The following is a 20,160-nucleotide window of genomic DNA, read 5'->3' as shown; positions in this document are numbered from 1 at the left end:
CAAACATTTATTTCATGCCAACCAAGCAAACCCCGACATTACACTCTGCATAAAAAGCTCTATTTTAATAAGTTATCAAATGCGTACATATAAATATGCTAAACACATCACGTTTGACGGTTGATGTGGTCCGATCTTAACTATACACAAAAACAGACAAGAAGATAACTAGGCATCATACCGTGCCAGGTTCATGCAAGGGTCACTCAGAGTGGCCGAGGAGTTGAAGTATTCACGGCCAGCATCCAGCACCAGCTCCACGCTGCGGTTATAAGCTACACGGGCATGAGCTTTTCCACGGAATGCCACGCTCACTGGAGTGTCCTCTGACACGGCACTGCAGTGTACGAGCTGACCGGCCAGACGAATATTCTCCTCTCGGCCTGAACATAACAAACTCTCCACAAACACCTGGGTGAGAGAGAGAGATGGACAGAAAAACAGAGAGAAAGAGATTAGTTTTGTGTACCACTGACCCGCAGGGAGACCGTGACCAGGTGTGGCAATTAATCAACTGTCTTTAGTAAATTGCTGGCGAGAGACAGAATCACTACAGGAGAAATATCAAAAACTGCTCTGTCAATGACAGCACGCTCTCATGAGCATCTCCGCAGAACAGCTGTGGTGTCCTGGGTAATTTCAATGCTGCCGTCAGGTACATATTTAGGAGGAGTAAGATATCAAACTTTGTGCTGTAACACGTGTGTGTTTTACAGATTTGTGAATAAAGTTACATTATTAAGACATCATCAAACAAAAGAAAAAGATTAAAGCGATTTTTACATTTATTAAGGATATTTGCACGGTCCTTTGATGATAATGTGTTAATAAGGACATGGTTGCTAGATTATTGATATGCATGGACTAAGCTGATGCTGGTTGCTAAGGTCATCTTTGCGGTTGCTAGGGGGTTGCTTAATAGCCCATGTCAAAATAACCCACACCTCAAATCAAATCTGGTCTGGTCCATACATTCCAGATTCGTTGCAGGAGAAATGTGAGATGGTATTTTAACAAAGACTATATTCAGAACAGACAAATCTAACATCCACAATTTCTACTCTGGTGTGTATTTATTTTAGAGGATCTACTGATAGAAATGCAATATAATATACATAACTATGTCTTCAGAGGTGTATAAAGAACTTACATCATGAAGCGTTATGTTTTTAATACCTTGTTCACACCAAAGAAGAGCAATCGCGTTCCGTGCTATTTAATGCTCAAGGGAAATGTTTGTTAGTTTCAAGTAAATGACGCGAAAAACATCATGCGACCACCAGTAGGTACGTCAACCAGTAGGTATCAATGATCTCTCTGCGCAAATTTCTCGCCGCCCGATTCACATCATTCGCATCGCCCGCCGCATAACATCTATTCGCGTCTTAGCATTTTTCTTAATTCGCGTTTGGTCCAAACCCAGAATTGTAATCAGCTCTTTCTATACACATCACGCCGGTCCCTCTACATGGAATTCAGCATGATGTTTCTACAGTAGCCCTAAACAAACAAACTGCTCTACAGAGAGAGTTTCATTAATACATTATCTCCTTTGGCAAATTTGGAAAAAACTTTTTGTCCTGTGTCAGCAACCGTAGTGCTTTGAAAGGGAGGGGTGAGCGGTGGAGTGAGTTGTTGGTTGGAATTCCCAACCCCAACCCCAGCCCCAGCCCTAGATGCCACTAAATTTCACAAACTGGATCTTTAAACATGAAATTTTAAACCTTTTGTTGCTATTGCTACGAGGACAGTGGTAAGCTACGTCTTCAACCAGTGGGAACCCAAAGCGAGTCAGACGTTCGGGTTGGCTTAGGAATTCACGATATTACATGAAAGTTCTATTTCGAACTGCGTTGACGTCGACATGAACTGACGACTATGTTAAGTATACTTTAATTTGCTTGAGTTTGGAAAAAAGCTTCACGCTAACAAACAAATCAAACTTTCCTGCCAAAAGAACTCAACACCTTAATCTCTAGCAATTCAAATAACATTTCCATAAAATTTGTGAATCCGAAGCTAATAAGAAAAGAACAGAATAAAGCCAGTGTCAACGAATCACTTAACACACCACAACACTGTTAGCATAATTGCACAATAAAAGTGGATGTTTATTTGTCTGTGTTGCTTAGCGTGAATTTCATTTACCGGAGACCTTGGAGTTTCGCAGGGTCTTTGAAAACATAATCTTACTCCGTCTGCATCACAAAACCCAATATCTGCAGCGCACATTCCACCTAACACGTTTTACTCCCAACACCGCACAAATGAAATATCCACCTCTGCTCGGTCTGCCAGCAAATGAGCCATTCTTAATGCACAGCCCACAAAGGTAAAGCAGAGTTTACAGCTGGTTGCTGAGGTTTGTGTAAGTTCATTAGCTGTTTGGCAATTGAAAAGATTTCAATGCAATTCTCCTGTACGCTGTCAAATGGACCTAGAACAAAAAAGAAAATAGCGAGAATGCCAATTCCATAAAACGACATCTAAGTTCTTTCATTTTCCTCGCAGAACTTTCAATTCGCTATTTGTCTAAGATGTCTTTCGGTGGTGTGAAAAAAATGTAGTGCCATTGCCCTTACTGACAGGAATGGAGTACGAGCGATTTGAAAAAGTAATGTCTGATGGAAACTTCTCCTTTGTTGTTTTTTCTCTCTGAGTGGTGGAGAGTTGGAGATGAACTTCAGAGAGCGAGTTCAACACGGCTGTTCTGGTCTTGATTGTGATGAAGAAATCAATAGTGAAGGAAACGCGGCCTCGTTAGAGAATAGCGCTAAATTACACACCATCAGCCATACAAAACCCACCATTGCCACTGGATTAATGCTCGGTCTGAAACCTTCAGAGGCGCATACAAATGCACAGATATACAGATGAAAACCAGACTGATTAAAAGAAGAAGGTGATGAGAGGTGGGATAATGTGCGAGTTTGGAGACAGGATGAAAAGTAAGAGAAGAGCAGAAAGGTTAGTTAACACTCAAATGACAAAAATGCTGAAGAAAGATACTATTCATTATATGAAAGACACATAGTGTAATGCAGTACTGAATAGTAAAATACAGCCGAGTTTAGCATTGTATATAGAATGTAGTATAGTACATTACAGCACAGAATATGAATTAAAGTAGTATAGAATAGTTTACTGTATAGTGTAGTATATGATATAAAGTAAATGGCATGGTATGGTATTGTACAGTAATGTACAGGATTGTATTTAACTTAGGATAGTGCGGGCAGTTGACAAATATATACAGGTATATATATATATATATGCCGTTCATGAGACCTTCAAAAATGTACAAAACAAACTTTTAAAAATATTGTTTTATATTAGGGCTTATTAATACATGTTCATATATTAAAAAATATAACTTTTTATAAATAATTTAAATTATTGTTAAATATTTATACATGTATGTTTCTGGTTTTATAAATACAAAATGAATATGCACAGTTCACAGACATACAGTATTATGTAAACATAAATGATTAATAGTGGTGAATCACATCCAGAATGAATGACAGCCGTAACGAATACTTATATTTATATTATAAACCAGCACGAGGGAGACTTAGAAGTTAGGATAGTATATAATTAGTATGTCGTATGTCATTTTTGTATACAGATTATTATTATTATTGTTATAGACTGATACATGGAATGTTGGGGAATGCATTACATCCACTGTTTATGTCTGGTTTTCCAAGTTCAATAAAAACAAATAACAAATATTATTCTTGAGTAATAATATATATGTACCTGATGGCATGTCTCTGGCTCTAGACATGTATACACATTCTGCTGCATGTCCAGGAGATCTTGTAGTAAACCTTTCCAAACCGTCTCACTCACAGGAGGGTTTCTAAACAAACCACAGACAGTCAGACAAGCATACACGAGGGCTCTGGGAAACAATAAGAGCGGCCGTGTGTATCATACTTGCGTCCTGTGTGACGGGTGAGTCGGACCATCAGCTGGTGAGCTTCCTCTTTGCTGTTCTGACTGTTCTTCACAAATGAAATGGGCTTCTGAAGGCCTTGCTTCTCCAACACCTCACAAACACTGGAGACAGAAAAACATTATTGATTTTGATCTGTGGTGTTGATTTTTCTTTCTGGTCACAATGAATTGTTGTTGTATAGAAATAACAATGCCAAGACTCCTCAAAAGGTTCTCCTTCCGGCTCATTTTCAGATGAAGTGCTTCCTTACTGTCACACACACACACACACACACAAACACATAATACATATAATACAGCACATCACGGCACATCTCAGAGGTGTCTGTTTCAACCTCGGTGAGCCGAACTGCGGCCACGTCTCTATGAGATGCCCTCAATGAATGAGGATGTACTGTCTCTCGGGAGCATATAGCACAGATGTTTTCTGTTTCCGTCCTTTCTTTTCATCTTACATCTCATGTCTTTTTCTTTCCCTACAATCTGCTGGGGACAGAATCTGTCTGTCATTCAGTCTTCATGACCTGCTCCTGAAATGGCTGCACTGGTTGAAAATGCAAATGAGATTTTGTCATTCATTTTCCTATTTTTATATTGCAGGAATTTTGTACAACCTGTGAGCATCATTTTACGTTCAATGCATGGAAAAATAAGATATTTTGAGAAATGTTTCATTGGTTAGTGTGTTGTTTGGATATCAACATGTTTGTTTAGAATGACATGAGTTTGAGTAAATGATGACAAATTTGAAGATTCTGGATGAACTGTCCCTTTAAAGGAGCCACAGTGCCCACTTATGTATCTACATTTTTTGGCAACTCAAGCCAACTCTCCTGCTACAAAAAACTATTTGATCTACCCAACCATTCTCTATCCTCTCTCTGACCGTTTAGTATATACCAATCTTTTTTCAAAAGAGCAATGAAAATCCTGTTTTCCATGATATGCCCCCATTTGATATTAAAGCACAGCACAGAGTACAGGAGGGTGATTTGAAACGACACGTTTCAGATACAAAGAGAAAAAAAGCAGCTAAATTTTTAGACAATGAGGAAGGTTATAGAATGATAAATAACAGTAAACAAGAGAAAAAGAAAGAAATTAATGCTGGAATGACTGAGCCCTCCCAGGCCGGTCATATATTTCTGAAAGAGCGACTTTCATCATCCTTTCCTCAGATGGAATTTTAATGGATCTGAAGGAATTTGTCTCGACGGAGCCATAACAGACTGATCACATCACCTGAGCGGAGACTGACGCAAACAAGGACACACACAAACAACACGAAGCATGCAACAAACATAAGAGATGGGACAGATGGTCGACCCGTCATCCAAACGCATCTTAAAGTAGTCAAGATTAAGTAGTTCATCTATTGTAGAAGTTTGTTTAGCCACACACTATACAAACACAACAGACATCATGACACAACCCATAATGCAATCAAGCAGCTGATCATACAATAGGTGTGAATAAATAGCAACGTGTCCGAGATCCTCGTGAACATCAGAGCGTATACGAAAACTGAAGAAACAGTCTCTTGGTTTCTCATTCTGTCTCATCTCACCTCAAGTGTTTCTCTAGAGTGTCCACTTGGTCATGCAAGGCTTTTGTGGCATCTGTCTTTGCTCTGATGAACAGAAAAACAAATAAGATTAGAGCTTTTAAACATATATATATAGAGTGCATTAACCAACATAAAGTCAATAATGTCCAACGTTTCCGTTAACTGATAATAGTCCCTGATATTCCCAAGCAAGTATAAATTGTGGGTATTTTATTACGACGATATCAAGTAGGGAATAGTGCATAATATATGTCTGTGTACTGTGCATATTCATTTTGTATTTATAAACCATACAGATACATGTATACATATTAAGGAAACATTTACATGTATTTATTTACATTTCTCAATAATTAAAATGCTATAAAAATGTTTATTCATATGTATATTTTATACTTTTTCTTAAATGTATGCATGTGTGTATGTTTTTATAAATACAAAATAATATGAGCTGTGCACGGACATATTTGTTTGGTGGCCTTTTAAGTTTGTGTGTTTGATATTTTGTGCCCCTTATCTGAACCCGAGTAGAAATGTGCAATGTTCCCCGTTGCATTTTGAGAGACAGGTTGCTATGGAAATAACGTCAGAATTTCAACAAATTGCCAAAAACAAAATCTGACAAATAACGGAAACCCATTCGTGGGCAACTCAAATTGACATTTAGGACTAAACAAACTTAATATGACTGTATAATACAGTACCTAGATTTCCTAAACTATTTTTGTATTTGTGCTTTGGCCCCCAGAAATCTAATTCAGGACTCAATCTCATTTATTTACAGCTCACATACGTACAAAACGCACTCTCTCTCTTAGTAGCAGCCGGAGATAATAGCTACAGCTCTGAAACAGCCCTAAAGCATTGATCCCTGGACAAAAATAGAAGTGTAAAAACACATAAGGGTCTTGCAAAGGTACAGCGCGATATTCTATCAACAGAGGAGCGAGTGATGGTGAGAATGAAAACAAGACATACAGCATTTGTAGTTCGTACAACGTATCAATATTGCTTTTATTATAATAATGCTGGACCCTCTGGATACACTGACACCAAATATCCCATAGCGAGGAAAATCTCATCTTTGTTACGCCCCAAGAGAGAATAAAGTGCTTAAAAAAACAATCCTATTCACTTGCTAAAGCACTTCACCTGTATTCCGAAGCCGACGGGAATATGCATTTAATTTCAATATATACCGTCTGGACAGGAGAGTGACAGACCTCTCCGTCGCTCAGACGTCTGAAGACAACAGGAGTACAATAAAGGAACGCTGTGAGAATTTCAGGGTTCACACTTTGAAGGCGGTAGGACACACGCTGTGTTATAATAGGCTGATCGGGGCCTACGGAAAACTCCGCACATATGTTAATTGTGTGTGCACTGGACAGGAACTGTGTCATAAGATTTGAAGTGGGAGAGGGGGCTGCAGTGGCTAGCTTTGACACAATAACAGTGACTCGGTTAATGAATATTTATTATCAGATCGGCCTTAAGCTTGATTGAATGTTTTTTTCGTGACTGATTAGTCTATTTTTAATAAATATCGCAATGGCAAACATCTCAGCCAACTAACGAAAGTCTCAGTTTTGTATTTTTCTATTTGGATGCGAATTTGTTTATCAATTGAAATTGAAAAATAAACTGAAAAAGCTGCTCATCTGCTTGATTGACAGCATTAATTTCACCGCCGTCAAGATAAAAGATAAAAGCTGAAAAGTGAACTACTTTTAGATGTCGATTAAAAAGCGGGGGGGGGGGGGGGGGCGCAAGCTCTGTTGCGTGTTGGTGGTGAATGGTGTACATGCAAGTGAGGATGCGACTTACCCGTATCCTCTCTGAGGAAGACATTCAAGTATATCATAGCAGAGCGCCAGCTGATCGTCCCTCTCACAGCTGTAGATACACTCTAATGCCACAGACATGAGCTGGTCAGAGTCTCCTATCACCTTTGGATGACACTAAAGGTAAACACAAACAAAGACTTACAAATTAGGCGCAAAGATTAGCATTCTGTTTTTTCAACCCTTGTTTGGTGTTAAGTTCTCTGGTAATGATGTGATTGTTTTTTAAACTCGAAATAAACACCCCATATCATCGAGATTTCTTTTATATTAATAACAACACATAAATAGAACCATCAATGTGATTTAACAGAGATAAACTGCAAATATTAACCAAACATGCTGTAAATTAAAAGCAGCAAAGTAAACATTTCTATGGCTGTCTAAAACAGATAATAATGTAGGTTCACAATACCAGCAAACATTGGCTGAGTAACAAAAACAAAATATAATAATTTGCTATTGTTTTCGGTTCATGCTATTTGGAAAATGTTAACCAAAGTCTAGTAGTTCTGTAAGCTTAGTTTCTGACTTCTTTTCAGCTCCAAGCAAATTCCTAATGGATAAAACGAAGCCCCGCCCAATCTTTTTTCATGTCAAATGTCACTTCACTTAGAAAATGCCCCAAGTGCAGAAATCAAATGCATTGACTTTAATTGCACCTAAACGGCATTTTTGTGCATCACTGGCACGTTCGAAAGTCTCACTATTGACGCTTAAAAATGCTGTTTAGTCCAATTTTGAGCACAGCCAACAACTATAAGAATAAATAATGACGTATAACTTTGCATAAATGACCTTCGTGTGTGTTAATACAGGGCTGTTTTACAAATACATAGCCGCGGACAAAAGCTCACTAAAATCATGTTAGTGTGGATTACACTGGATTTAATTTCACACAACATTAAATGTGCAAGGTTGATTCAACGACACAAATACAAAATGAAACACAAACAGACATCAACAATCTCATAGACGTGATTTCTCTCCAACCGCTTTTTTAAATTTCCTAGGAGGGAAATTGATTCCACAGACGTGCAAGTAGGCTATAAATTTGGCCGCATGAAACTGTGTGTGTGTGTGTGTGTGTGTGTGTGTGTGTGTGTGTGTGTGTGTGTGTGTGTGTGTGTGTGTCTCTGAAGGTCTTCAGGCGTTGCTGCGTGATCACACACAGGGAGGATACGAACATAACTTACTCTTAAGATTTCAACACGCCCATCCTTTGAGTGCCCACACAATGTGGGCATGTGACATGACACTGCAGTCACTGCAAATCATGTAGCAGCTGCTTTTACCCAAAGCGTATTACAAACAATTTATTATAAAGGAGCCAATATTATTAGCAGTGATCCAACACTCAGTGTATCAGATGAGAACAGAACAAAAAAAATGACATCATGATGTTTTATTTCACCACGTTGTATTGATAATCTTAGGCAGAGTTGAGGTTTGTTATATTGTTTTGTATTTTTACAAGTGTTTGTTTTGTATATGGTTGACTTACGTCTGGCTTTGAGTCCTGGAAGATTTTGAGAGGAAGTCTGAGATCGTCTTTGGCGAGAGTGACCAGGTACTCTCTGAGCAGGCTGGAGGACGAGCCAGACCGCTGTCCCTCACAGCGGTGCAGAAACGGGACTACCCACTGGAATAAATTCCTAACAAATCGATCCTCACTAGACTAAAACAGAGACAAAGGTGTCCAGTAAATGACATGTTTACTGATTGCCTTAAATGTTTTACCTAGAAACACCTCACAACAATTCTCAAGCTGCCATGTGCAAACATGCAAAGCATTTTCTTTTATATAATTTTAATGAAAGCATTAAATCCAAACGTGCCCACTGGATATGCTTACAGCAGTCTTAATAAAACCAACACAGTCTACACAAATCTGCACACAGAGATCCTCAATGTAAAGACCTGACTGACTAAATGTTTGGATATTGAAAGCGCAAGAGGTGATTGAAACAATACAAGTATGTGAACACATTGTATATATGTGGCCACTAGACACTAAACACCGTCCTGCGTCTCCACACGGACTACAGTGATAAAAGTGACATGTCAATAAAAAGCTTGAAGGAGACTGTAGATAGTCAACAGGGAGAGGACAGACATACATTTTTCATGAGGAGGCGGAGTTTGTCAATGTCCCTGAGCTGCTGGAGCTCCTTTAGCGTGAGACTCAGGTCATATGATGTCTCGTACACCAGTGTCTCCATGGTAACCAGGTCGTCGCACAGTACCTCCAGCCCAGGAATGTTCTGCTCTTTTCCAAGACGCACCAGAGACAGGGAACAATCAACCTGTGCAGACAAATCAGAAAACATGGACAAGTTATTAGAGGTAATGTGATACTGAATGGATTTTTGTGTGAGTTCAAATGAATGACACTTAATCGCAACCTTTCGAAACACTCCTCTATTTGTCATAGGCTGGACAAAACACACAGTCCCACCCTAAAAGACTAACCAATGGTTAGGACTGGTCAGATTTCTTCTGTCATGAATTACTCTCTCTCTAGTTGTTCCAAATCTGTATTTCTTTGTTTGGTTGAAAACAGAGAAAGATATTTAGACGAATGCTTGTAACCAAACAGTTTGGCAGTAAATTGGGGATGACATTGTTCCAAATATCTTCCTCAGTGTTCAACAGATCAAAGAAATTGATATAGGTTTAGAACAATCTGAGGGCAAATAAAGAAGACCGCGTTTTCTTTTTTTAATACCTTTAATACTGCAATCTGTAACTTTTCCCTCTATGTCACCATTTCGGTCAGAACATCAGATATAAAGTGAAATAAAATCTAATAATAACTATTAAAAGCATCTCCTCTTATCATGATAAAGAGATTAAGAACAATGTTCTGATAGCACCGAATAGCCACTATGTTTACACTTTTAAGAGTAACCGACCCTGTTTTATGATCTACTACAATAAACTTCCTATCTAATAGAAATACAAAGACGCCAAATAATGCAAGAATCTTCTCGTGTAAATAGATGGATAAAAACCCACCCGCCTCAGCACTTCATCAATACAGTTCACATCATGAACTTGCGACTGTGCCAGCTGACAGGCGGCACATGAAACCAATCGATTGTGGATGCCTTCGTAAAGAGAATGATTGCTGCTGCTTTCCCACCTGGTAAGAACCAAAACCTTTGACATCGGCGTTAACACATCTAAAGCATGTTGCCTATACAACACAACACCCCATTACAAGCCACACTATTTAACACGGAGTCATAATGTGGAGTTAGACAGAAACTAAATGAAGAACAAACAGCATTAGCCTCCCAAACAAAGGATCCATACGGCCAAACTACTACATGCACAACTGGCTTTGGTTAGTGTTTTTAGCACTGTTCCCTGCCGTCCCTCCTCTCTCCTCAAGGTCCAAACCGGCAAGCAACCCTCAGATAAACAGATCTCACACCCTTTTATTACAGCCGATTTCTTTTTTTGTAAGACCGCCCACCCTCTCTCCTTGCTTCACATGTCAAGCTGTCTCAGGCCAGCCCATTCTCCTTCCTGTAACCTTTCTGGAGGTTGGAGTGATGAGTTTTCTGCAATGCAGGTGCTCCTAAAACAGCCTGTACCTACAGTACATTTCAGTGTTATTGTTGTCATAGACTAGACATGTGCAGTGAGATCCAAAAATCTGAAGAGCACTGAGAAAATCTGGGATTCAACTCCAATTTAAGTTTGGAGACAAGTGGAAGGTCTTAGGAGTTTGACAGATTTAAAGAAAGAAAAAGAATATTGTTGGTCAACACTGCCCCAGAAATGTTGCTTTCCTATATTCTTCTAAATATTTACATTTATATTTATAGAACAAACATACATTTATAAAGATTTTTTTCCTACTATGGTAGTCAATGGTTATAAACAAAGAACTGTTTGGTTATAATATAACTCTTCTGTATTATACAGATTTCTTCTGACATTTATACAGATTTGGATCAACTTGAGGGCGAGTAAAGGATATTTTTGGGTGAACTGTTCCTTTAAGAGCATCCACAGCAGACAAATACTGCACAGTGTCCTTATGAAAGGTGTCAGTCAAGTAAAGGAATTAAAAAAAGAGAACTGCATGTTTTGATAGGGCTTCTGTCAGTACGTGTTCATTCACCTGGCGAGAATTGCTCTCTATCTCCTGAGCTCTGGTCAGGTACCACTCTGTCAACAGCGTGACGGGGGGTTCAGCGCTGCAGAATTTCTCCAACTCCGGCTGTTCTTCGTACAGGAAGTGGCAGTCGTCCGCTGGGTTGGGCTCCACCACTCCTCTGAAGGAAAGTAAGAAGACGGTTATCAGTAATACGGTTTATTTCAATAGCAGATCCAAGCACCGTAAGCATTAATGTGCTCTTACCTGCACTCAGGAAGCTCACACCAATCCAGTTCTCTGTGCCTACTTTCCTCCAAGGGAATCAAAACCAAATTACCCTTCTTATCCGCACTAAAAAGAAAAAGAGAGCAGGAGAGATGACTTGATGACTTTTAAACACACACTTTATTAAAACATCCTGTAAAAAGACACTATTTTATTCCAAACATACCACATCAAAATATGATTATTTTTATTATAAGAAAGAAAGAAAGAAAGAAAGAAAGAAAGGGGGAAAGACAGAAAGATTTTAACATGTGACTAAGGAACCCTCATGCTATTAGCTATTTCATGTTCAGAAAGAAGATACAACTTTTCCACATTTCTTAGTGCCCTGCCAAAGACTTTTTGAACTTCAAAGAGATAAAAAGCCAGTTCTAACAAAACATATTCAACATGGCACAAGAAAGTAATTCACAGAAATAACCTACAGAGTCATCCAGAAGTTACAACTGCAGAATACAAAGCCCTAAACCTGCTTAATAAAACATCAAAACTGTTTTTGTGTTATTAGTTTATTCAGACCGTGTGTGTTTTAAACTTGTAGTCAGCCTTACAGCACAGTGAGATTGGTGCTTTGACAGGTTTCTGGGGTTTACTTTCAGGTCAGACTGAGAGATGGAGATGTGAGCCCAATCTAAAGTAGCTTCATTTAGCTAAATCAGACTGGGAGAGAAGCTCGACCGACCTAAAGCTAAGACCAGCAAACCAGACACCACATTTTCTGAGGAAAAAACACATTTTCGACACTAAAATGGTCTCAGTTGTAAGGTCGGTGCCAATATGTCCTGACCAGGGACATTCTTCTTCAGGAAGGGAGCCCCTTCCTGGAAAAACAACGTACTCACTCCTGATCAAAGATCATCTTCTCGGGGAAAGGACAGAGAACATCTATCAGTACAGTGGGAGACACCTTAGAATCATGTCTAGGTGGAGCACAGAAACACACCAGCTGAGAATTTTAGAGATCCGGCTAACAACTTGCCATTAGTTTAAGTGTACTTAGACCTTAGAGGCTGAAAAGGGAATTTCTCATTTAGAAGAACAAATGTGTTGTCCGTTCAATCTAAATAGGATAAGCCTCAGACTCTGATTATTGTTCTAGCTAAGTGTACTTGGAGGAAGTAAGATTGGTCTATCTCTGTGGACCTCTGTTAGAAATAATTGTTAATAGTCTAAGAGGTGTTGAAAAAGGTAAGTTTCAGCAATGAGTTGCAGGGGAGCAGCTTACTCTGTCAGTGACCAAGACTGGCGAGTTTGTGACCGTGTGATCCGCATATAGACAGCAGTCACGAGACTGTATGCGATGAGAATCGGATGAGTGAATATAGTTTCGAATAAAGCAGGAGAATCAAACATGTATCCTAATATCACAATTGCAAACGATAAAAATAAAATGTAACCGTATGAGAAATACAATTATTTTGAGTCAGACAAAATAGAGGTAGTCAAATAAAATATGTTTTTCACTCATAAATTGTTTCACTAAACAAAGGAAAGATAAGAACGCGTGTGAAGCCTTTGCCATGCCTCTGGATACCGTCATTGGACCAGTGGGTGGTCCCTTAGTGTTAACAGGGACATAAATTTTAAAAATGCTTTTTGCCTGATTTACATCGGGAATGCAATTAATTTGCTCAAAATAACACAAATTTGACCAATTGCATAAAAGCTAAACATCTACCAGGAGAGTCCGTAAAGTAGGTTGATCACAAATAAATGTTAATTAAAGACCAAGTCTAGTAAATGTCTCTTATATTGAAATTAGAAGAGCACTTAACCATGAACACAAAAGCCACACCACCCAAATGGCTTTTAATTGGTTTATTTGGTTAACAAACGTTTGACAACAATTAACTTCTTTCCACCGATCAATTCCTTACCTTATGGTCAGTTTGCACAAGATCAACAAGCTTTTTTTCTTTGGGCCGCTTTAAATACAAGATAAAGAATCTACGTCGGAACGTCCACGAATCTTTCCACAGCGTTGTTGTCATTGCCACCAGAGCGATTTTGTGGTGTGAACCCTTAGTTAGTCTAAGGCAGGGGTCTCCAACCTTTTTGTAAGCGAGGGCTACCGAAATATCTAAAATCCTCTAGAGGGCTACTTGTTGATAACATACATTCAAACTTTCAACATGTGATGCCTTATTTATATGCTCACAGAACCAAATTCAGTTTTCTTTCAGATATTAAAGCTTATAACACTTGCTGATAATAACCTTTCATGACGATATAGCACTTGGCTGATCGGTATAGTCACAGATTTGTCAGCTGTCTTGAGCATTATTGGTGAGCCCTGTGTTTAGCGGGCACCTTACAGAGTTCATGCGGGCTACCAGGTGCCCACGGGCACCACGGTTGGAGACCCCTGGTCTAAGGTGACCAAAAAGGTACGTTTCAGCAATGAGTTGCACAGTGATCCGGTATAATGTCTACCTCTACTGTAGCTGACAGGCCTCTGTTAGACTGGCATAAAATACTCAGAAACTGGATGATGAGAAAATACTGCAATTTCAAGGTGAAAATAGGACAAACCACAACCTGAAAAACATGTTAACAACCAAATTAAATATATCCTTTCGGTCATTTTAAAAGCTGAAAGCAGTCAAGGGTAAAAAAGCTGAAGAAAATGTAGCCATGACGTTATAGTAGGCTGGGGATCTTAGTTTTTTACTTAGAAAGGAAAAATGCCATCTGTTACTTTTGGATTTATATCGCCATCTCTGTTTGACACATAAAATTGCAGTGACTTTAACTACTTATTTTAACGTGGGTTCAAATTATGTCAAACTGACATTTCCAGAAAAATGAGAGCCCAATTTAAGTTATTTCAAGCTTACCATTGCAAATTGTGGTCAGATAAGGATACAATTTTGAGAGCTGTATTTTTATGTACTTGCTCAAAACTGGCTTTATTTATTTATTTGTAACCAAAATTGCAGCCTTAAATTACTAACCCCAAGCAAAAGTCAATGTGATGCTGATATTACTAATTTACAGACAATTAACAGTATAAATATAACAAAGTGTAATAAACCACACAATTCTCAACCACACCCATATACACACTTTCCACACTCAGATTGGACAGAAAAAAGCAAGGTCAAGATCACACACAAAATAAATGATTACTGTCCAAAGCACAACCCGCACGGCCAAAAGTCAAGGTCACATGACTTCTATATTTATCCGCAACTAATAAGGACTTACACTCCATCTGACCTTCACATAGTCCATCCTAAAGAAGTCTAAAATCCATCGAAAGATAAACGTCCTTCAGCACCCTGAGGATTGTGATACTGCAGTTGAACCTTCTGAATATTTTAATAAATAAATGCCAAATTAATTTGTAAACGTGAGGTATGGGAGAAGATTTGGTTTATTTTCATTTCATTTCCCCGTCAAGTTGCTGAGGTAAAGCTGCTTATTACAAAAAAGCAAATGTAACTTATTGCAAACAAATGTGTTTGTGTGTGCGAGCATGAAACTAAAACGCCTTTCCCAAAACACAAAGGCTGGAATTATTCTGCTTATGCTTCATGCAATCTTCCACAGCTTGGTTTGCTCCAGAGAGGATGTGACAAGACTATAAACATCTATAGAACCAGGGGTTAAATTGGGATTTGTTATGTGCCTGGGAACTGTGAGGGATTTTAAGAGGTGCGTATACGAAGCTTGTCAAAACTTCATACAACATTCAAAATGTATTAGATGACCCATATACTTGTGCATCGTTGCTGCCGCACACACCATGAACAAACTGCTTTAAATGCTTGAATTTGATTAAAATGACATCAACTGGACGTTCGATCCCAGGGGATTGCACATTGTTAGATACAAATGTATAGGGAAAATGCAATGTAAATCGCTTTGGATAAAAGATTTATGCATTTATGCCAAATGCATAAATCTGAAAATGTAGATGTAATTATCTTTGATTATCTAAATATTGTTATTGTATGGCTTTATAATAAATTGCTCCAATAAAAAACCTTATAAATAAGTTATTTATTGAAGAGAATCAATTCCGAAGAACATTCTCCTTAAAATGTTAGAAACTATTCACTATCGTCGCATAGAAAAAGCTGTCAATATTCTTCCATTTCTGCTCAAAGTCAACAGGTTTGGAACAAATCAAGGGCGAAAAAATAGATTTTCATTTTGGGCTAAATCAAAAAGCTCTTTCTCCGATTTCCCCACGATTGCATCATTGCAATAATGGCCATTTTAATAACATTTACGATATTGCTAAATTATACCAGAAAGAACACATATCTGGTTTGGTGGCGATGAAGATGGGCTATGAGGGTACATGCATAAACCTGGCAGACGTACGGTACAAACCCATCATAATGTCTCACACATAAAAACAACTCTACATCCTCTATATTGGAGTCAGCATGAGGAAATATACCAAAAGAAAACTTAATTCGGCTGTGTTTCTATCCAACAGAGGCGGCAGATGGCAAGAGACCGGCGGATTGCAGAGAGTCCTGCAGCAGAGCTGTTAGCGCTGGTGAACTGGGGAGAGCTGGAAACTGGCCTCCAGCTGCTGAGCTGTGATGGATGTGCACTGCAGAGGCAGCTGACCTCCATAACAGAGAATGGGCGGAAGGCGGGTGACCGAATCCAATACACTAAATATATTCTGTCACCCCATTACTGGAACATCACGGGGGGGGTTGCGAATGCCCAAACTATGTATGGCTCTCTCACAGCACACCAAAACCGGTCTAGTAAATCAGCATTCAACCTGCACACACACACACGCTCAAGTGTGTATAATGTAACCTTAGTTTAACCATCCGAGGTTTCCTACAGACTTGATGTCAGACAAAGCAAGCAGAAAGCGAAAAGGTAAATAGGTGTGGAAGCTATTGAGACTTTGAGTCTGTTTTCATGTATAAATTTAGAGCGAGCAATTACATCACTCTTTCATGTCGACTTCTGAGGGCGTCAGAGGAGATGCTGTGCTTTTAGTGAGCGTGTCATCACAGAGTTGGATCTGTGCCAAATCCCTCAGGACTTCATGCAAGGTAACACCACGGCGACGTTCGCTATAAACGCCTCAAATCTGCAAAATCTCAGTTTTTATACCTCAACTGTGTTAAAACCGATAACTAAAGTATTTTTAAGATGTTTGCCAAAAGAGGCCAATGAAAGTAATTATGACAAATCATTCATGAGATGCCTCGGATGCTACGTACAGATGTCTGCCACTTCTAATTAACTTCTGCTTTAAAACATCTCAAGCTAAATTGAGTTTCTATGTAAATCAGCCCACATGAATATTATATAGTGTTAACTAAGGTACAAATAGTTTGATTAAAACCACAGTAACCACAAATTTACTTTGTGTTTGACCATGGTATTTGTAGTAAAACTATGGTTATACAAATGGTAACCAGCCACAAACATGATTACTACATTTTTACTCTAATAAAGCTACGGTTAAATTTCCTGAAGAATACCAAACCTCCCCTTCTTAAAAGGAGCATAAATGACATTTGGAAATCTCAAAACTACAGTGAAACAGCAACACTGAAGTGTCAGAAGGAATTTGTGGAGCTGACACTCACTCAGGTTGTTGCCGGTAACAGAGTGATCAGTGATTCAATCTCGGTGGAAATATACCTGAAGTTTGACATTTAAGATGTGCATAGAACGTGATCACTCTTCCGTTTCACACTATTCAAATATCACTGGTTTTTAGAGTAAACTCGCATGTGGTCACTTGTCAGAAGTGTTTGACCTACAGGCTAATTTATACAGGGGCTATGTATCGGAGAAACAATATGATGCCTCCTCAGAAGTCCGGTTAGAAAGTACATCTCATGTAATCCCATGTGGAGAAGTTAAATCCCAGAATGCACAACAAACAGATATTAATAAATAAACCTTATCTTTTGCCAAAATGAATCGTCACCTAAAAATGTTAATCTTACACGGATGGGTAATGACCCTCGCTTAATGATGATGTAGGCTTGGTGCCTCAATATACTTAGAGAAAAATCAAACAAGACGTAATTTCAAACAAAATCTGGCCAAATTGGAGACAAAACCAACTAAAAGCAAAGTTCGGTATGGCTCGTAGGCACCTTAGATCCACCAAAGGCATTATATAATGGAGGGTGTTCTGGGGCTCCACCATCTTTGAAAAGTGTTTATTTTATTGCCAGGAGGTCTGTTTTTACCTAGTCAAGAACCCAAAAAAATTAGCTCAAAGTATATTGAGGCCTTTAGATTTGGAACCCGCTCATTCGTGATCTTTTCTTCTCTCAGGACTAGAGCTATTTTTCCCTAAAAGCCTGCAGGTAACCTCAAGCTACTTCATAATCTTAAGGTCTGCAGAGGACTTGGATGCGTGCTGAAAAAGTGCACGGCAAAATGTCTCATTTACATAAGCAACCTGCTCTAAATTACCCCCTTCAACTCATTTGGTCACACGGCAGACAACACCCAATAACCTCCTTCAGTAGACCCGTCATCTGAAAATGACCTTTTCCCGTCGGGCTCTTTCAAAAAGATTTATGCGGGTTTTGTTTATACCGTTCATGGGAGATTGGTATCCTCTAATCAGTAATTCTTACCCAGCCTTAGGCAGAAGGTCGGCGTACTCGTGAGGAGAGGTGGTTTCTGGGAAATTGCACAGTACCGCGAGACGGTGCAGGAGAAGCTCAGAGCCGTGATGAGTAAAGAGAATGTCCAGAGCCAGCACGTTGCTCTCCTGAGAAAAATGAAACAAGAACAGAGAAAGAATATTGATAGAGATAAATAATTAATAGACGATTTATGGGTGCGAAGTAACCACGGACATTTTTATGCTCTGCGGCAACATTTTCCACATTACAAACCCCCAGAAGCCTGTGCAGCGAGCAGGTAACTGTATTTCAGACATCTACGCTTAAAAACACTCACTGAAAACAGGGGAATCCATATTTTACGCCGAGGGCCCACACACACTCAGCCACCAAACTGTGAAATAGTCACTATAATTCACGCCGCAGGACCCTGTTACAGACGTTCATGCACTCACGCATCACAGACAGAGAACAAAGGAAGAGAGATTTACCCTTGCGTAAGTTCTTGCTGACAGAACAATATTCTGATTGCGGAACTTCTTGAAAAACTCGCCGTCAAATCTCCGCTCCGCGGCATGTGGTCCTCCCAGAATCTCCTGCAGGAGAAAAATACAGGAGTGATGAGGCGAGGAAAGTAGCGAATGAGGAGGAATAAAACAGAGAAATAAAAGAGAGAAAAGCAAACGGAAAGTTCAAGCGAGGGTCTCGCGCTTGTATGCCCGAGGTAAATCCTCCCAGTCTGCACGGCTGACATTTATCGTTTTGACATTTACAATTACGCCCTTTAAGTCTACAGGGCCGGTCAGTATATGTGTGTGCATGTGTGTGTTTAATGTCTCCGAGGTCTGGTTACATTCAGAACTATTCCCATAGAAATCAATTACACATGAAGACCCTGACAAAGACCATTCATCATGACATGGACAGGACATTAGCTTTGCTATAGGATGAAACGACGACACAAGCCTGCTAATGACTTTTCGATTGAGACAAAGCGCTGCGATATCAAGTCGGAAAAGCATTAATCATTTCATTAATAAAACACTGGGCTGAAAAGATATGAAAAGTTCATTTTCATGACAACTACAGACACACAGATGTATTTGCAGTGACTGCAATCGTACAATTTTATTTTCCCTGCAGAGAACTTGTGAAATAAACTAGTCGTAATGTAGTTTAACGTGAACATTATTTACACTCCCCTGACACTCACAGGTGTGTCCTAGGTGTCCTAAACCAGTTAACCAGTGCGTAGTGATTGGTAGAATACTGTAGGCGTGTGACGGAAATGTAACGCCTCTTACCATATTTGGAACATCACCTTACTTGCGTATACATTTGGGCGGTCTTAGGTCAAATCATTCCACGAACTGACATGGATTTATGGGAGTGTGGTTACACGAGGCATTTGAGGCAGGTCTGGGTGAGCATTCGTTTTGAGATAGGATGCATCTTTTGTTTCCCCCACTTAAATTTTAGCAATTTTACGTGTCTAATACATGCATGGGCAACTTATAACACACCAAAGACACATAAAAACACGTATTCATGCCATATGACCCCTTTAAATTGTTCGAAAATAAAGCGTCTGCTAAAACGTAAACATAAATGTGTAATGTATAGGATTTCTGAGGGAGGTCCACGTGGACAATATCTACATACACAAAATGATTTTTTGACGAGTTTACCTCATAAGTGGCCAAACGGTCCAGATAGCAAAGAAGCTTCAATCTGCTTCTACAGAGCTCCTTCTGCTCCAGAGTCAATCTGAAAGAAACGACAAGTAGACACACACAGTGCTGTTTTAATCTG

At 39.2% G+C, this 20,160-nt stretch overlaps 1 protein-coding gene across 3 annotated transcripts in view; it reads right to left on the bottom strand.

Annotated features, from left to right (window-relative positions):
• The window catches only part of nbas (NBAS subunit of NRZ tethering complex), a 149,309-nt gene that overhangs the window by 107,919 nt on the left and 21,230 nt on the right, over positions 1-20,160 (bottom strand). For all 3 annotated transcript variants that reach the window (XM_079475560.1, XM_079475561.1, XM_079475562.1), the window contains exons 19-30: positions 20,037-20,115; positions 18,840-18,944; positions 18,358-18,494; positions 11,750-11,836; positions 11,510-11,663; positions 9,495-9,680; positions 8,879-9,052; positions 7,358-7,491; positions 5,531-5,593; positions 3,943-4,065; positions 3,763-3,865; positions 182-411 (exon numbers count right to left, since the gene is read on the bottom strand). In XM_079475560.1, the coding sequence (XP_079331686.1) occupies positions 182-411; positions 3,763-3,865; positions 3,943-4,065; positions 5,531-5,593; positions 7,358-7,491; positions 8,879-9,052; positions 9,495-9,680; positions 11,510-11,663; positions 11,750-11,836; positions 18,358-18,494; positions 18,840-18,944; positions 20,037-20,115 (1,575 nt within the window). The remainder of the gene's footprint in view (positions 1-181; positions 412-3,762; positions 3,866-3,942; positions 4,066-5,530; positions 5,594-7,357; positions 7,492-8,878; positions 9,053-9,494; positions 9,681-11,509; positions 11,664-11,749; positions 11,837-18,357; positions 18,495-18,839; positions 18,945-20,036; positions 20,116-20,160) is intronic.

The sequence above is a fragment of the Barbatula barbatula genome, assembly GCF_947034865.1.
Source record: "Barbatula barbatula genome assembly, chromosome: 15".
Lineage (NCBI taxonomy): Eukaryota > Metazoa > Chordata > Actinopteri > Cypriniformes > Nemacheilidae > Barbatula > Barbatula barbatula.
Note: the sequence above shows the minus strand (reverse complement) of the source record. Positions and strands in the feature narration are given on the sequence as shown.